The sequence below is a fragment of the Lepidochelys kempii genome, chromosome 3, assembly GCF_965140285.1.
Source record: "Lepidochelys kempii isolate rLepKem1 chromosome 3, rLepKem1.hap1, whole genome shotgun sequence".
NCBI lineage: Eukaryota > Metazoa > Chordata > Testudines > Cheloniidae > Lepidochelys > Lepidochelys kempii.
Genome location: NC_136382.1, coordinates 211,070,014 through 211,088,686, shown reverse-complemented (window position 1 = coordinate 211,088,686; position 18,673 = coordinate 211,070,014). Strand labels below are relative to the sequence as shown.

The 18,673-nt window shown below is 51.7% G+C and overlaps 1 protein-coding gene across 9 annotated transcripts in view; it reads left to right on the top strand.

The window, feature by feature from the left end:
• Positions 1–18,673, top strand: part of NINL (ninein like) — a 76,904-nt gene that overhangs the window by 53,630 nt on the left and 4,601 nt on the right. For 3 of the 9 annotated variants that reach the window (XM_073339959.2, XM_073339960.2, XM_073339955.2), the window contains 10 exons: positions 2,178–2,243; positions 3,765–3,874; positions 5,393–5,739; positions 7,340–7,444; positions 8,169–8,238; positions 9,362–9,646; positions 10,286–10,399; positions 12,579–12,791; positions 14,299–14,412; positions 16,528–17,377. In XM_073339959.2, coding sequence (XP_073196060.2) covers positions 2,178–2,243; positions 3,765–3,874; positions 5,393–5,739; positions 7,340–7,444; positions 8,169–8,238; positions 9,362–9,646; positions 10,286–10,399; positions 12,579–12,791; positions 14,299–14,412; positions 16,528–16,719 — 1,616 coding nt within the window. In that variant the 3' untranslated portion in view covers positions 16,720–17,377. The other 6 variants (XM_078852389.1, XM_078852388.1, XM_078852387.1 and 3 more) reach the window with 4 other exon arrangements.

Here is an 18,673-nt window from a genome sequence, read left to right as displayed (position 1 = left end):
ACCCCCACTATACACATTGCTCCAGCACCCCTGCTCTCGTCTTTAATCCCCATGCGTTTCAGGGTTGGGGGGCTTCAGCTAAGCCTTGTATTTACTTGAGTGAAAACAGATCAGATGCCGTTAATCTTAGTTTGTTTCTAAGGTTAAGAGCTGCCAAATCTGGGGTGGGTGGGGAATGCGGAGTCTAATCTCCATGGCAATGCTCAGCACAGAGCAGACGCTGATAGCAGAGTGTTAGAAACTCCTAACCGCAGTCTCCGTTCTGAGGTCAGACCCATTCTGTGGAGAATGACGAATTCCAAGTATGGTCCATGGGCTAGGCTACGAGGCTGGGCCATGGTAGCACTCCATGTCATTGGGAGCTCTGGACTGAGAGCCAGCGGCACGTGTGGCCCTTATGGAGTACCTGGAGCTCTCTGTCGCGGATGACTTAGTCGGTACCTGATTGTCAGATAAGCTACAGCGTTCCCACTAGAACTGAGGTCAGGGGAGACAGATCTTCACTTCAGGCTGTGGCTGTTTCTGCCCCTTGAGTCTCTTCTTCCCTTCTGCGTGTCGGTCCTTCTTCCTGTCTGTGTGTCTCCACTTTTTTTCCTTGGTATTTCCTTCCATGCAGCAAGTCCCCATTTCCACTCCCACCCAATCTCCTTGTGACATTACCCGGAGTGCAATCTGAACAGCTGTGTCCCCTCAGTTCTCCAACCTGGGGTGCCTTGTACACTGCTTTGCTGTGAGAGCAGCCACTCCTGACCCGCTCGCACCCAGCCTCCAGCATGTAAGTCACTCCCAACCGAATTACATCAAAGCTCTGGCCAGCCACTCATGAATTACGTTACAGGGCAACACCAGCAAACTCCCAGTTTCAGACTTTCCCCCAGAAATGTGCGTCTCGTACTGCCCAGCTCTCTACTGGACAATACAAGATCATGGAAAGTCCGTCATTTTATTAATAGAAAATTATATGCACCAGCCATGTTACCTCAAATGGCGTGTCCCAAACACTTCAGTCCAAACACACGGGTCTAGGTAAAACAATAAAACAAGCTTAACAACTACAGACGATAGATTTTAAGTGATTACATGTAATGAGGCATAACGGTCAGAATTGATTACAAAGAAATAAAAGGTAAAACACAAACTAACACCTAACTTAACCCGCTAAGTGATTTCAAGGCAAAAGTCTCTTTCACCACATGTTCTAGCAGTCTGACTGGCTGAATTCCTTTCTGCCAGGATCCCTCCCCCAGTCCAGTGCTGCTTCCTTTGTCCTTCAAGTGCTGTTGATGCCGTGCGTAGAGATGAAGGGAGAGCTGATTTGAGGTGTCTGTTCCCCATTCTTTATACTTTTTCCTCTTCTTTGAGAATCATCTGCAGCTGGAGTTCAGGAGTCAGAAAGTCTGTGGGGACGGGAACCTCCAGCTGTTTCTTTGCCAAGATGTAAATTTCTCACTCACACCCTTTTTCCTGCCAAAGCATGGCCACTTAACCAGATGATGATCCATTTGATTTCATTGACACCTGGCTAAGGCATCAGTTTGCCTTTTGTCTCTGATTTGTGGTTTGTGGCTGCTTCCCCAGGTTTGGAATACATCTTAATAACATCAGACAGTAGAATCTTACAACTTTGCATACAATGTTGCCATACATATTTGACCAGGACAACTGTGATCAGCAAATCATGAGTTTTCAAATGATACCTTACAAGGCATAGTTTGAACAAAATTTATCATAGTCTTGAAAAAGGGGTGAACGTAGAGTACACCCTGTCACATCCATCCACTAAAACAATGAGCAATTAAATAGTTAATGATATTTTAAATGTCACCACTGGCTGTTAGAACTGACACCCTGGTGAAATTTAATAGGGAGCTGAGGAAGTCACACCTTGTGGCCATGGTTTCAGGCTGCATGCAGACTCAGGTAGACGGCGCTGCCTTGGTTGTATCTGGAGTGTTTTTTCGGCAACCAAGCAGACTGGAGACTCTTTGTTAATGACAGCTAGGATTCCCCATGATCTGAATGCACCAAGGGGGCCATGTAAATCCATCAAGTGAGTTGGATGTTGGACTCCTCGGCTCTAGATGCATGTAGAGCCACCACTTGTATGTCTTCCTTTTGTTACACTGAGTCATCAGAGACGGTTAATAACTCTGTCCTTTCTTCCCCTTGCTTTTAAGACGAGACCCAGAGAGGAGATCAGTCCCTTTTGGTGAGCCAGCAGCTATCTGCTGCAGGCAAAACCGGTAAGGAGCAGCTGTATGTGGGCAGTGATCGTGGCTGGTGTTTACATGGAGAGTATATTAAACTGGTGCCACATTTCTGCATCTACGTGCTTCAAATGGAACTCTGTCTCCTTAAATAATGTCTGCAGCGTTCCCAAGGAAACCAGCGCTCTCTGAGCTTGGGAGTGGCTTGGGAGTGGTTGTTTTTTCTGGAGCCCATTGCCTTGGGCTCAGTCTCGCTTCTTCTTGGAAAAGAGACGGGGTGAGGGGGGTGGATTTGGGAGGCTGTACAAGCTGCCATTCATGGTGCTAACTCCCCATATGTCTGGCTGCTGACTAATGGTTTGACAGCATCCCCTGCAACCTCCGTGGCCTTTGGCTGCTGCTTTTGTGGCGTAGCTGGGCAGTTCTTCGGAGACTGCTCCTGCTGGAGGTTCCCCTGATCTAGAGCTGTCGGGGCACTCCACTGTCCTCTCCCGTGCAGGTAGGTGGATCCTGCTTGTCAGATTGTACTGTAGCAGCAGGACTGTCCCTAACACCTCTAGTTCTTCGTCCACCAGTGATGCTGCATTAGGTGGATCCCTTCTCTTGTAGCAGGGGAGCTGTGGCAGCCCCTGGGGGGACAGGAAGTAGAGAAAAGGAGGACTAGTGGCACCTTAGAGACTAACCCATTTATTTGAGCATGAGCTTTCGTGAGCTACAGCTCACTTCATTGGATGCTGTAGCTCACGAAAGCTCATGCTCAAATAAATGGGTTAGTCTCTAAGGTGCCACTAGTCCTCCTTTTCTTTTTGCGAATACAGACTAACAGGGCTGTTACTCTGAGGGAAGTAGAGAGTTTGTACTTGGGCTGCGAAGCGGGTCTCTCCAAAGCTGCCTCCATCACCAGCTCCTCCATCACACCCAGGACAAGCTGTGGATCTAGTTGTTTGTTCTTCGGGGGAGCTGTGGGCTGTCAGGTGTTTTGAGCACACCATGTGAGTGAGGATTCTGCTTTGTTGAGCACCCACTTACTCACCACTTTGAAGTTAACTCTCAATTTCCTATGCATTTGCAGCTAACCTAGTTACACTGATTTTCATGAGGGAACTGCCCGCCGTTCATTATCACAGGGATAGATAAACTGAAGACAATGTAGATAATACTAGTTCCCTGCAGCATCTCACATCTTTGATCTGAAGGTTAACTGAACAGAGTGGCATACGTAATGTAAGGCAATTCAGACATGAAAAGGATTTAGCATCTACAAGCTAATTTGGTTACATTGGTAAACATCTAACAGGACTCAGGTACACAGACAAACACATTTAGCATCTACCCTTGATTTCTGTTACAACAAAGGAATGGGTTAGTGATGCTGGTCAGTAAATCTTTTTGATATTCACACACAAGTGAAGTGTGCTGCTTACAACTGCAATGCCTCTTGTCAAGCTGTTATGGGTCAGATGCAGGCTGGCTGGTTTGCCAGTGTAATCGTGGGGTGCAGAGCGATCTTCAGTTCTGCACTTGTGGGACCATTTCAAAAAGCTGTTTTCTTTTCAGGCGTCCTTTTTGTAGAAGCAGGTGCCAGTCCAGTGAGTATAGAAACCGAGCTCATGACAGAGCAGCTGAAAGAGCAACTTCAGGACCTGAAAATACAACTGGAAACCAAGGTGATGGGGGGAGAGGGGCCCTGGGGAACTTACAGACGCTGGGGCAGAGCAGTGTGGCTATTTCCTGTCTGCATTCGGGTGACTCAGTGCTCTTAAAGGAAAGGAACTGGAGTCAGCTGGGGCTTGGTTCTACTTTGCACCACAGCTGTTCTAGAGGGAACGGCGCTCCTGATTCATGTGTGGTTCAGGTGGGGGAACTGGGGGGGACAGAGTTATAGGAAGGTGGGGCCGGAGAGATCTGTGCTTTTCCCCTCAGATCCGGGCCATGGATGGTTCTCTAGGGGGTGCTGACTCTGTTTGCGGAGGTGCCAGGGAGAAGTCTGCGTGCCTTCCCGCACCCATCCCAGGGGTGCACAGGACGTCTTGGCAGGCAGCAGGAGTTGAAGCCACAGTTGGCTGTGTGGCTTAGGAAAGACTTGTAAAGGGTTTTGTTCATTTGCAAGGGCACGTCCTATTGCACCAGCCAGCCCAGAGGAAATGCCTGCAGATTGGACACACTTTAAACAAGGAGCTGTGTTTGTTATTGTCTCTTGGAGTTTCTTTCCTCTGGGATTTAAGAGGGATTCCAGGCGTGGTTCTTGCGCTCTGCGAGGATTCTAGATTCTCTGCCCTGTGTCACACCCCTAGTCCTACTAGCAGTAAAAGAGGGATTGGTTCACATGCGGGTTGGAAGGAGAAGTAGCAAAAGAATTCTGTGAACCCCTCCGTGCTTGCCTGAGTCACGGCTCCAATTCGCAGCTATTCAGACTCTATTGGACTAATTTTCATTGTTTCCAATGGGATGGTTGCCTTGTGGGCTCCTGATGGGGTTGTTGAGCTGCTGAAGAAGACACACACATGCCATAATCTTGGGGAGTCCCGGCGGTAAATAGGAACGAGATTTTTCAAAACAATTTAGGGAGCCTTGGATGCTATTGATGCTAATGGGAGCTGTGAGTCCAAATCCCTTGGACAGCATTGTAAATCTCAGCCTTGGTGTCTTGTCTCAGATCAGGTGTATGTCACTGACCTCAGTGGGCTTTGGGCCCATAGTGAGCAATAAGGAAGGTCGTGGTTGGCTTCTGTGTGGATGTTCATGGGGCGGAAGGCGCTCGGTTCCTCCTCACTCCACGGAGGGGCAAGCACATGCTTCCCTGGTTGTGAAGATGTCAGAATTATTCAAAAAGCAAGAATACAGCATAGGATTGCTCTGCTTTTGTTGTAACCCCAGAAAATGTTTAACTGAAATAATAAATCCTATTGCCTTACGTCGTCCACTGGCTTTAATAGAAACACTGCAGGGTTCCTCCAGGAGAGATTTTAAAATCAGAAGAGACCATTGTGGATCATTTAATCTGACCTCCTTGGTATCACTGGCAATTGCATTAGAATGTTTTAACCTAGGTTAAAGGAGGCCAGAGATCTTTGCAAACACTTTCTGTTCAAGCTAGGATGCTATAAATGTGTGATTCCTAGCGGAGTGCAGAAAAGTGTATTCAGGAGTGCCTCGCTAACACAGAACTATTTTTCCTCTTGCAGGTAAATTACTATGAGAGGGAAATTGAGTTAATGAAAAGGAACTTTGAGAAGGAAAGGAAGGACATTGAGCAAGGCTTTAAGATGGAGATCAGCGAATTAGAAGAGCAGAAAGGTGACCTGGAAGAGCTCAAAATGAAATACCAGGAGGTAATTGATGGCTTGAAAGACCAGCTCCAGAAATCCACTCCAAGTCAGGAGCTTGAGAAGAGGTTTGAGAAGGAGAGGTCAGAAATGGAACAATACTATGCCAAAGAGATTTGCAACCTGGGACAGCGGCTGGCTCAGGAAAGAGACAAGCTGGAAGAAGAAATGAAGATGCAGCACAAGAACGAGCTACAGTTAATGAGGTCTGACACCCTTTTCTTTCCGGAGCGTGAGTGCATAATCATACAAGAGATTGGGAATGGATCCTAACTCAGTTCTGCTCGCCTCTATTCAAGCTCTTGTAATAGAGCAGGCTTATGGGATTGCAAGAGATGGGGTATTATGCATTTGGCTCTGAGAGGTTTCCTTATTTTGCAAGCAAGTCAGGACAGTGTAGCAGTCTGTGGATCTAGTTTAAAGCAAGAAGACTGTGCTCACCTTGTGTGAGCATTTCAACGTCTAGGCTCTCTGCAGGTTTCCCTGACACTGATGGGTCTCCCCGATGAACGCAGAATGTCTAGTATGTCCAGACGAGGGGGGGCCTTAACGAGTTCAGCTCTCACCAGCATCTTAATTCTTGCTGCTCCAGCAAACCGGCCTGCCCTTAGACTGATCCACAGGCAGCGAAAGTGGGTTTCGTTTCTCTTAATTGGCCAACCAAGGAATTAAGCGGCATGTAGAAGAGGAAAGTAAGGGCTTTGTTCCACATTTTGGTCTCCTCCCTGCCCCCAACCGGGCAGCTCTTCGTTAGCTGTCGATTTGTTTTGCACAATAGCTTATTCTTTGCAAGTGTGTGGGGGTGTGGGGGGAGGGAGAGGGGGAGATTCTCATGCTTCGTAAATGGAATCAGTTATGAAAAATCCAGTAGCCGTTGTCTGCCCCTCTGCTGGTTCATCTCCTCTCCCATCACTCTCCACCTCTGCCCCTGGGCTTTGCTCAAACCTCTTGCTCTGTTGGTCCCTTTGTCTTCCCACATTCTGTACTGTTCCTTGTCTGGGATAGACTCCGGGCTCAGGAGTGGGGCGTGTGTAGGATTTGGTGTAAAAGAACACTCCAACAAAGACTGAATTGGGCAACTGGCAATGAAGCCTGGTCTGGGATTAAAGAGTGAGTGGCACCTACTCCCATCATAGGTAGGTCGCTTTGAACCTACCTATGTGTGGTCTCCTCAAATGGCCACTGCTTAATATTTGCATTATAATAAAGTAGGCTTGGTAAGCCGGTCAATTGACTAGTCAAATAATATCAATTGACCACCTACTATTTGAGCCCGGTCAAGTATTCCAGCAAGAATGCCTGGAGGTGGGTAGCGGCCTTCCTTTCTGATGGCCCATGGTGCCGTTCTTTCATTTATTAGAGCTACATTTCATTATGTTTTGCATTTTTCTGAGTTACAATAACTCAGGTAAGTCCCCTTTGATTGTACAGTAATTAGGCATAAGTATTGATCTGAGGCTAAACTTATTGGAGGCTTTTTGTTACTGTCCTAAAAAATTACTGCTCTGAAATATTTGACCATTATTTGGCCAGTCAAATGACCAATTATTTTTGGACTGGTCAAAAGCCCAAACCTACAGTTGATGCCTGGTGCCTCGGTGGACTAGGCACTGGACAGACACACAGTGTGCGGGGTACTCCTCTCCAAGGAGTGTGCAGTCTCATTTGGCAAGACAAAGGATTATTCTCCCCATTTTACAGCTGGGGAACTGAGGCGCAGAGAGACTAAGTGACTGGTCCAAAGTCACACAGGAAATCTGGGGCAGGCTGCTACAGGTCCCCAAATAACAATTTCTTTGTGTGCAGAATGGAGCTGCACAGGGTCTTGGAAGATAACACTTTGCTGAGAAGTAAACTCGGGAGATTTCAACAGGAAGTGGAGGATGTGGAAGAAGCAAGTAATAAACAAAGGTAAGAAAAGAACCCACTAACATTTAGCAGTTTGCTGAAGATGTTCGTCTGAGTTCCTTAAAAGCGAAAGCCTCTGTCGGAAATGGAATATACCCAAGTCCATTGTCTGAACAGGAAATCCACCAGAAACTGATAATTCAGTGCAAAAAATCCTAATGGGATGTGACACAGCAATTCAGATCTGGCTTTGAGAGGCTGCTTTGAGCTCAGAATTTCAGTTGCTATCTGGTTGTGAAGTCAGCTCAGTCATTGAGTTCTGGCTGGCTCCACGCTTCAGAGTGCCAGGGGGTTGGAGACAATTGGTGATACCGCTTCTGGCCCAACCCAACCTTCTGGGGAAGGTCTGACCAGCTCCCAACACAGGCAGTTGGCTGCAGGCTCACTGAGCAAAGAACTCAAGGCCAAGAGTGAGCCATGACTTTTGGGTCCCCGACTTTTACAGGGCAGCTGCTTGGTACTCTCTGAAAATCAGGTCCCTTTAAGATGTGTCCAGCTGGACACCTAAAATCACTAGTCAGGTTTGAAAGTCTTGGCCTAAATTGCTAGCACAATGTTATGTTGTGAGTCCTGGGCTAATGCTGGCATGATTACTCAGACTAGAATAACCATTCTCATTCTTTTAATCCAAACCAGTGTTGTCATGGTGTTCATTCTGTGCCCGGGAAGGTACTTTTACAAAAAGAGGTCTATGCTTTGCAATGATATGTGTTTCCCCTTCCAACAGGAAACAAATTGATGAATTGCAAAGAGAGAAGGAGACGGTGCTATCTGAGACGGAAGAGTTAAATCAATTGGTAAGAACCTACTAATGCTATACGGCACTTAATTAGCCCTTCTGCTTAAGGATTTAGCAAGGCAAAGAGGGGCAGAGAAGGAGCATCCTGTGTATAACATGCAAGGTGTTTTGAGCAAACACTTGGATCTGTGCATTAATTAACTTGTCTCTGGACTCGCCCTGCTGACTTCAACTTGGTTTCAAAGCAGGCTGGGGGGTTTAGGACACCCTGTTCCCACCTATTTTAATGGGAATCAAGCACCCAAGTCCTTTAGATGACTTTGAGCATTTCAGGAGAGCTGGATGGGAAATGTTCTTCATGTCTCAGATCGTTTAGAGAGTGTGAAATTTTCCCCCATCTCAAAGCAAGTAGTAATTTTGGGTTCACTAGCTGAGGCCCCATAAAAGGAGCTGGATCATCACAAAGCGCTGAGCCACCTGCTTTCGAAAAGTCATGTCTCTGCTAAAATGCCTCAAAAAGAGGCCCCACAAATCACTAATCACTTTAAATTTTGGCTTGCTTTTTTTTCCTGTCTCCCTCTGAGACTTGTGGACTCGTGGCTAAGACCTTTAGATACGCAGAGAGAATGATGCACAATTAGCTACTAAGCAGCACTGGAACACGCTCATAGGCCAGCGTTGGGGGCAAAATACACTGCGTGTTTTTGGGGCTTGTTGGGGTGATTTGAATAGCCTGCTGAGGCTTTGTCAGGTGTTCTCTCTAGCTTCTTCGCACCGCAGCATCTGTAAAGGCTCCGCAGCCAAACTGAGGATCGGGCTTTCAGGGGTCTTTCAGGGGTCTTTCATTGCTGGAGATGAAAACAAATGTGCGTTATCCCCAGAATGACTCCCCTTGTTCCAAGGAATTAACTTCCTGCAGAGCTACTGTGCACGGCTTCTCTTGAGAGAGGGTCGCCGTGCACTCTCTTGACACACCCTCCCATCACACTTCGCCGGGGCGGCCACGTAAACTCCCCCCAGTTAGCGTGTGAACGAGTTGTTGCCATTGTGAAAGGGGCTTGTCTTGGGATGCTTTAATTCTGACTGTGTAAAGACACCCAGGTGAATCTGTGTGAATCCATCACCAACGTCCACATCCTCTTCTGTGCATGGCCCCGACGCCCCCCAATCTTCCCCTTCAGAACAAGACGTACAAGCAGGAGATCTGCCGGCTAAATGCCAGGACCCTGCAGCTGAGTAGCCAGCTGTCGGACCTCAGCCTCCAGAGCGAGACCAGCCACAGTACAATCCAGCTGCTGAACCAGAGACTGGCCCAGACGGTGAGCCAGAAAGAAGAGGAAGCTGCTGTTGCCAAGCAACTGCAAGCGACATCAAGTAAACTGGAGCTGGAGTACGGTCAGCATCAGTCAGCATGGCAGCGAGAGAGGGAGCTGCTCCAACAGCAGCTCAGGGAGTCCAGAGAGAAGGTGAGATCTCAGCGGGGTGTTAAATCGACAGCCTGGGCTTAGGTTGTCCTGGGTGGGGTGGAGCTCCTCCTCTCTCAGGGGGTGCGGGGTGCAGCCTGGCAGTGGTGCATAGGGAAAAGAAGCAACCCGTACTAGTTTGTGGTGCCCGCCTGGGTCTCTTCGAAAGGGATTTGCAGCGCTGCTAGCGAGGGGCATCTGGCCCTGCCTGGCCACAAACCTATGGCTGCTCTGTGGGGTTAAGTTTGCAATTCCCTGCGTGGTGCTGCTCCAGCACGGTTGGACACGACACGCCTGTGGGCAGTTTGGCCTGTTGTCTCTGGGGCTGGCGAGCAGGATTGACACAAGCCCCCAGCCTTGGGCTGGCTCTGCGCCCATTGCAGTCACTGGGGAGTTTAGTCACTGCTAGGCTGAGCCTCAAGGCTTTAAAAATCCCAGCTGGCAGGTCTGTGAATGACGTTGCCACGCGCCAGGCTGATGGATGTGCCGCGACACAGGCACCCTGGGACCAGGAGGAGGGCGCAGGGCTTCGTTCATGTCCACGGAAACGAGCGCAGGAACCCAAGAAATAGCCGTGTCCTGCCCAGAAGGCTGGTCTGTGGGTTCCACGCTCACGGGCGCCCCCAACCCTTTGCCTAACAGGTCAGCCAGGTGCAGGAGCTGGAGATGGGACTGGAACGCGTGACGCAGGAGTGCCAGACGCTGCGGCTAATGACCGCACAGCTCAGAGAGGAGCTGGAGGAAAGCCAGGATCAGGTACGGACTCGATGCAGCTGCAGGCTGGGCTGGATGGTGGCTGGTCCTTGGCTGCATATGGGGAGAGGCCTGGGTGCAAGGAGCCAGCTATAATTGCAGTACCTGCTCCCTGCTAGCAACCGCTGTGGTACAAGCCATCCCTGTGGTGAGCTGGAGCCGGTTCGCACCGGTTCGCTAGAACCAGCTGTTAAATTTAGAAGCTCTTTTAGAACCGGTTGTCCCACAAGGGAGAACCGGTTCTAAAAGGGCTTCTAAATTTAACTGGCCAAAAGTGGCTCCTTAGGCGCCGACTCCAGGGGTGCTCCAGCCCTGGAGCCCCCACGGGGAAAATTTGGTGGGTGCAGAGCACCCACCGGCAGCTCCCAGCCCACCTCCGCTCCGCCTCCTCCCCTGAAGGGGGGGCGCGAGGAGGGCCGCCCGCGCTGCAGCAGGTAACCCGGGGCGGAGGGAGCACGCAGGGGAACCGCTCCCTGCCCCAGCTCCCGTCCGCCTCCCTCGGCCTGAGTGCGAAGCCACCGCCTGCTTCTCAGCCCTCCCGGCTTCCAGCCGAACAGCTGATTCGCGGGAAGCCGGGGGGAGAGGAGGGGTAGAGAAGCAGAGTGGGGCGGTGGGTTCGGGGGAGGAGGCGGAGTGGAGGTGAGCTGGGGCCAGGCGCGGGGCAGGGAGCTGCCGGTGGGGGCTCTGCACCCACCAAATTTTCCCCGTGGTGCTCCAGCCCCGGAGCACCCAGGGAGTTGGCGCCTAAGGTGCCACTTTTGATGTGATCAGTGGGGGGAACGGCCGCTCCTCCTGCTCCCCCCCAGCTGTGCTCCCCCGCCCCTAGGAGCCAGGGGGACCTGCCAGATGCTTCCTGGGAGCTGCCCCAGGTAAGCACCGCTGGGACTCCCCTCCTCACCCCCTGGCAGGTGCCTCTGGCTCTTAGGGGTGGGGTGGGCACCCACTACGGTGGCCCATGAGACCCTCCTGCCCGGTTCTGGGGGCAGTCAGGGGACAGGGGAGGGGGGTGGATCGGGCAGGGGTCGGGGGGGCGTCAAGGAACGCAGGGGGGTTGGATGGGGCAGGAGTCCCGGGGCGGGGGTGGGCAACGACCCCCTGGTGGGGTGAGGAGGGCACCTGTTGTTAAGATTTTGGCAGCTCATCACTGGGCGTGAGCGGGGGGGGTTGGCTCATGTTGGCAGGGAACGGCTCCAACTGAGGGGGGGTTAGAGACAACTGCCAGGTGTTGGGAGAAGCCCCCTCCCTCGGGGGGACGAGAACCAGAGGAGATGGTGCCCGATGTGCAGGCAGCCACCAGCTCCTGGGCGGTCTTGGACGCGTGGCTAAACCCCAAAGATGGCTGGGGCCCTCCAGGCCACATGCCCAAGAGTTATAACTTGGAGCAGGAAAACGACAAAACCGGCAAACAGGGTCACCAGGCGCCCTTCTCCGACATGAGAGGTCGCTCTGGGGTGAACTCCCCAGGCACCCACAGCCTTCTGCTCAATGGGAATCCTCCAGCCGTCTCTGAACCCAGCCTGTCTCAGCTCACAGACAGAGGAACCGTCGTCAGTCTCAGAACAGACCAACAAGAGCAACCCTAACCTTTCCCAGTGTGTCAGGGTCTCAGTTCTCTAGTCACAGGCCTTACACCTGTTACTGATGGCCTCTTGCAGGCAGGCCTGGTGCATCGGTTCTGCTCTTGTGACGGACGAAAGGGCAGCTCCCACAGGGCTGGGACAAAGCGAGCTCGTCTCCCCCCCTGCAGCGAGTGGCACGTTCTGGAGGTGCTCTCTCAGTCCAGGAGCGGGTAGTCCTGCTGATTAACAACATACAGCAGGACCAGCCGTGTCTGACAGTGTTGCATTGATGTTCTGTCTTGTCGAGGAAGCCAATGGCTAATGTCCTTCTGGTTGTCTGTACATGATCATTGAAATACCAGTGGGAGTCCCCTGGCCCCGGCCAGCCTTTCTGGCCTCAGTGACCTCACCCCGGAGCATGGCTCAGGCATGTAGGTTACACTGCTATCTTACAACAGGAGTACATCCAGTTCTCATTGCACCAGGCCCCGGGATGATCAGTGAGCCTCTTTCTGCACTGTGGGTTAGCTGGGAGCACCCCTAAATCCCCACCCTTTGTGACTCTGTTGCTGTCTTCTGCTGTGAAACGGTGCCTCTGTCTTCATTTTTCTCTTGTGCTGTAGTTATTAGAAGCCAACACGAGACTGAGCCTAGCCCAGTCTCAGCACAGGCAGGAGCTGCAGCTGCTAAAGGACCAGCTGGAAAGCACAGTCCCCAGGGACTGCCTCGCCCAGCTGCAAAGTAGGTGGGCAGAAGAACAGCGGAAAGTTCAGCAGCTACAAGAAAACCTCAGCTTCCAGGCCGAGCAGGCGAGCAGGCAACTGGCCACCTTTCAGGTAAGAAGCAGGTGCAGAGATTTCTCATCAGCTTAGGCAGTGTGACCCAATGGAGAGGCCGCTGGCCTGGGACTTGAAATCTGGGGTCTGTTCCTGGCTCTGCTGCCAGCCTCTGGGTTGACCATGGGCAAGTCACGCCCCTGCTCTGTGCCTCAGTTTCCCCATCTGATGAATGAGGAGGATGATACTTCGCTGCCTTTGTAAGGTGCTTTGAGATCTGTGGCGAAAAGGGCAATGTAAGAGCTCAGTCATGGGACATACCATTAATCTTAAAAATCTAACACAAAGCGCAATCCATTGTGTTAATTCAAACTCCCCGAGTGCAGCCTTTTCATTGCGCTGTGTCCCAAACGCTGGGAAACAAACCTTTGCATGCAGACTGCTGAGCTTCGTCCCGCTTCCAGGAACAGGGCTTGCCATGGTGAGAGGCCGTACGCCTGTTTGTGTCCACTGGGGGAACGCCGGAGACTGTGGAGTGGGGAGCTAGTGCTGGGTGAGGGGTACAGGAGTGACATGTGCTTGGCGACCCCTGCTACTAAGCCAGTAGCAGTAACCCCTGCTACTAAGCTTGGTTCCATCGGGCTGGTCTCAGGGTGTGTCGCTTCAGTCCCAGTTTCAAAATGTTCCGATTAAATCAGACAGAGCAAAATAAAACGGAAAAGAACGAAAAGCGAGCCCAGCAGGTAATGCCAGCAATGGAAATCGAACCCAGGGAAACGTCAAAACAGAGCTTCCCAGGTCATGGTCCCTGCCTTTGGGGAAGGAATCTCCACTCAAAACAATTACTTTTGAAGACATTGCTGTAAAGTTCACCCGGCATCCTTTAAAGGTTTTGTGTTAATCCCTAAGAGCTTCCACATAAAACTCATTCAGTCCCATCTCTGCCACTTCATTTAACTTTGGGCCTGTCTTCATTTACAAGGCTGCAGCGATGTTGCTGAGCGCTCCAGGGAGATGCTACCTACGCCAGTGGGAGCGCAGGTCCTGCACCTCCCCAAGAGGTGGGAGCTGGATCGACAGGAGAATCGATGTTTGCACTGGGGGTTAGTTCAGGTTAACTGCGCCGCTCAGGCTGTGGATCGTTCAAACCCCTGAGCAACATGGTTATACTGATCGAATTTCCTAGCCTAGACCAGGCCTTATTATCCCTCATTTCTAAGGTCCCGCCGGGGATCGTGGCCCCATTGTGCTAGGTGCTGTATGTGCAAATACAAACACAGTCCCTGCCTCCGAGAACTCACACGCTAGGTTTAGACAGTGTGTAGAGGGGAATGAGCTCACGCCTGGGGGAGGAGGAAGGGAAGGACGAGGAGCAGCAGACGGGTGTCTGCATTAGCAGTCACAGGGGTTTCATTCACAGGTGGCCGCCAGTTCAGCCAGTGCCCGACAGGAGCAATGGCTAATGGAAAACCTGCCAGGCATGCACGGTGCCGGGTGCGGCTCCCTGGTGAGTGCTGGGGTGGTTTGGGGCTGAGACCTGATGTGCCTTTGTTGCCGTGCATTGCAGGAGGAACACGAGAGGCTGCTCAGAACAAGGGAGGAGAGGACAGAGGAGCTGGAACGGGATGTGGGGAGCATGCAGATGATGCTACAGGAAAAGGTGACCCAGCTCCAGGAGCAGGTTAGTGATAGAGGGGCCTTAGCCATTGAGTGCCTGGCTGTGAAGGGCCGAGGGAGGGGCTGAGTTGTCAGGAGCTGCCATTTGTGCCTGTCGGAGGCACCTCTGGTTTTGTTTTTGCTGTCGGCCCAGATCAAACCCCCACCCGCAAGTGTGCCAGGCTGGGTGTTCACCGGATGAATCTCTGCTCCATTCTGCAGCACTGTTCCCCTCCATCCCGCTGCGGAGGGGTCTCTGCTAGGCTGGCTGGGTGCAGGGTTCAGAGACAGCTATATCCCATATATTGCAGCCCGCCCCGGGTCCTCAGGAGCCATCATGGCCAGAGGAGGGGGCCTTGCCTGTGTGCCACCAGACCACAAAACTGGCCTCTGCAGGATGGGGTTGCAAGGTCAATTTGGCGTTAGCTGAGAGTGGGCCATGGGTCTGTGTTCTTAGATTCACAGAAATGATGGGCTGAAGGGAACCTCAAGAGCTCAGCTAGTCCAGCCCCCTGCGCTGAGGCAGGACCAAGTAAACCCAGACCCTCCCTGATGGGTTTGTCTAGCCTCCCTTGGAAGCCTGTTCCAGAGCTTAACTCCCCTGAGAGTTAGAAAGTTTTTCCTAATCATAGAATACCAGGGTTGGAAGGGACCTCAGGAGGTCGTCTAGTCCAACCCCCTGCTCAAAGGAGGACCAATCCCCAATTTTTGCCCCAGATCCCAAGTGGTCCCCTCAAGGATTGAACTTCACAACCCTGGGTTTAGCAGGCCAATGCTCAAACCACTGAGCTATCCCTCCCCCCAAATCTCTAACCTAAATCTCCCTTGCTCTCCTCTGCACTCTCTCCAATTTATCCACCTCCTTCCTAAAGTGTAGCGCCCAGAACTGGACACAGTGCGCCAGCTGAGGCCTCACCAGCGCCGAATACAGCAGGACGGTTACCTCCCGTGACTTACATGCAGCACTCTTGCGAATACACCCCCAGCTGCATCACATTGTTGACTCATATTCAAACGGGGATACGCTATAAAACCTCCAGATTCTCTTCAGCAGCACTACGACCTAGCTAGCTATCCTCCACCATTTGGAGCTGTGCATTTGATTTTTCCTTCCTAAGTGCAGTACTTTGCACTTCTCTTTAGTGCATTTCATCTTGTTGATATCTGACCAGTTCTCAAATTTATCAAGATCATTGTGAATTCCAGTCCTGTCCTCCAAAGTGCTGGCAGCCTCTCCCAGCTTGGTGTGATCTGCACGTTTTATACGTGTACTCTCTGTGATACCAATTAAGTCATCATTTAGCCTCTAGACTAAGGCTTCTCATTCTTCCTGTTTATTCCCAGACTCCTTGCATGTGTGTATAGACATGTAAAATTTTGAGCAGATTCCCCCACTGATTTTTCCCCCTCCTGTTGCTCCTATGACCCCAGTGTAATGTTCCATTTGCCCCCAACATTTAGTCCTCTGTTACAGGCACCTTTTGTTATACTTGCCCGGGGCTTTTGTCGCGTAGTTTAAAGCTCTCCTCGCTCGGCTGGTGAGTCCATGTGCAAAGATGCTCTTCCCCGATGCAGACTCCGTTGGCTTCAGTGCCCTGCTCAGCCACCACAGAGGGGCTGTGCATTCTGCTCCCGCCCTTAGGGTGGAGTAGCAGCCGCAGAGGGGAGGTGCTATGGGGGGTAGCCCCACATCCTGGCTCTGGATTGGAGGGGTGGAGTTCATCTCCCTGCACTCCTCCTTATCTCGCCCCAGTGCCTGGGCTTAGTGCTGGGGAGAGAGCCCCATGGCAGTATGTGGAATGTCAGTCGAGTTGGGATGACGAGCTTCTCTGTACAGGACCCTGTCTGTGCTCAGAGGAGGCTGGATAAGAAATCGGGTTCTAGTTAGAGCAGCTGGGCAGCGATGGGCATCAGAGGGCCGCTCTCCTGGCATCAAAAGCCTGCCCCATTGTCCAGGTGAAGAGCCGGGGAGTACCTGTTAATTGTGGCTCCATCTGATTCTGTAACAATTATTTTTACCAAACAAGATGAGGCCTAGAGCCTGACCCCTAGGGGAGTTCGTGCAGGGCTGCATGCTCCACGACTGGATCGCTAACACAGAATGGCTGTTGACCTAAAGCTGCTTCCTCCTGCTTTCCAGCGTGACAGAAACGTTAAGTGTGACCTGCTGCTGAAAGACCTGTACGTGGAGAACGCGCAGCTGGTGAAAGCTCTGCAGGCCACTGAGCAGAGGCAGAAAAATGCTGAGAAAAAGAACTTGGCCCTGGAGGAAAAACTCTCAGCCCTAACCCAACTGATTAGAAGAATGGCGCAGGCATCTCTCAGCGTGTGAATGGGCCCCGGTGCCGGGTTTGGCTGCAGCTGGAAGGACAATCAGCAGCGGACACCTGTCGCTGCACTCCATTATCTCAGCCTGGGAGCAGCTGTGCTACAGGGGATCCCGGCCTGGCCTAGTGGAAAGTGCAAAGCTCTTTCGGCTGGGGCCTGCACAACTGGGTCACGGTGAACTCCCGTCTGCCGCTGGGATAGGCAGGGTTAGTGGTGGGTGGGGACACCGTATGTGCCTTCCCCAGCTGTGCCCAGTAGGGGAAAGGGCTTGCTGAGATCTCTCAGGGAGCTGGGGAGAAGGGATAATGGCCATAAGAGAAACATGCCCTGTTTTTTCAGTGGGAAAGCATTGAATGCTTGAACGCCGTTCAGGCCATTCCAGACGATAGAAGGAAGCTCTCTGCAGCGCGGGTCTGTCTTGGGGCCAGATGGTATTTACGGTAATTGCAACGTGCCCTCTGAGTTTGTCTGCACACTGGCAGTTTGTGTTGTACACACACAGTTTTATACACAGAGAAAATACTCTTCACCCCTAAGTCCTGGCTGTCGTTCAGTGGCCCATGCTGCTGGAAGTGGAAGGACCTGCTCTATTTGTAGGGTCTTCTGCTTTCGGGTCACTTGGAATGGGAAATGGTTTTAATATTAAAATTACATTTTTACCATTGGTTTCTGGGTTGATTTTATTTCCCCTGGGATTTGGCTCTGCCCGGCCTTACAGCTTCCCTTGGATTCTAGGACACACAGACCCTCGCTTACGTCAAGTCAAGAGTGCAGGCCCTGGCCCAGCTGCAACGGCAAGCAGGAGAGCTGGCACAATGGAGCGACCTCTCCTTGTTCTCTGCCTTGGCTGTCAGAGGAGTCGCTTTGCTCCCTGCTCCTCTCCTGTGAAATATGGCTTGGCTCATCTCTGCTCCTTCCCCTCTTCAGTGCTGCAGCACTAGGGCCCTGTGGGCAGGGAGCGAGGGGGCGTGCAGAATTAACTAATTAGAGCACTGGGGCTTTAGTTTACAAATATGGAGTCACTCATGTGGTTACCCAGCATGCAGAACTGAGAGGACATGAGGACTCCATACTTGTAAGCTAAAATGGCTCTTTACTGAGAGAACTATTTACAGAAACGCTGCAACGGCCAACAGCACTCCAGCCCTGTGCACACAGATGGACTTCCAGCGCTGCCTCCAGTCTTCTCCCTCCTGTAACCTGTGCTCCTCCCTCCAAGTTCCATGCAGGCTGCTCCATCTTTCCTTTCCGAATTTTTTGTGTGTGGTGTCTTTTGTACAAGCATTTGCTGACTTGCTGGGGTTGCTAGTACATCACCTGGTCTAGGGATATGGCCTTTACCACAGCCCATTGTGGCCTGTTAGGCATTGGTCCTTCAAGTGTGCTGGTTGTGAAAGCAGTCTCCCACTTCTTGTTTATGGTCTCGCTCTGGGTGGGGGACTTGCTTTCACCCCGTTGCTGCCTTCATTCTGAGGATGCAGGGGGGCATTCTGTTCGCCTTCTGTGTTGCTCCTGTACCTCGTTTCTTCTGACTCCCCGACGTCAGGCCAGCTGATGCTGTGGCTCATTCTAAGTCTTCCTGGTCCTGGCCTTGGACTTGTCTGCTGCTACTTCGCAGTTGTCCTTGGTTGAGTCTCCACCGCTGTCCTGAGTCTGTAGCTACCTTGTAAGACATCTGTCCCACTGCAGCTTGGGCTGCTGCCTCTGGCTATTGCTTTGTGTTGCTGTTCAATGGCTGGACTCAGACCTGGTCACCTGCGCATAGTGACCTCAGGTCCTTGTCTCCTTTGTTGTAGGGGCTGCCTGCCTAGCATGGTGTTCTCTTAATCTCTTCTATGCCCTGTCTGTCCTCTGCGGGGCTGGGAGAGTCTTGGTTCTTTGGCCCATCAGTCCCTGTGCTGGGTGACTAGCTAGCCCCTGGGAGAGCGTAGTGCCATGGTCCTCCAGTGACAGGTGCA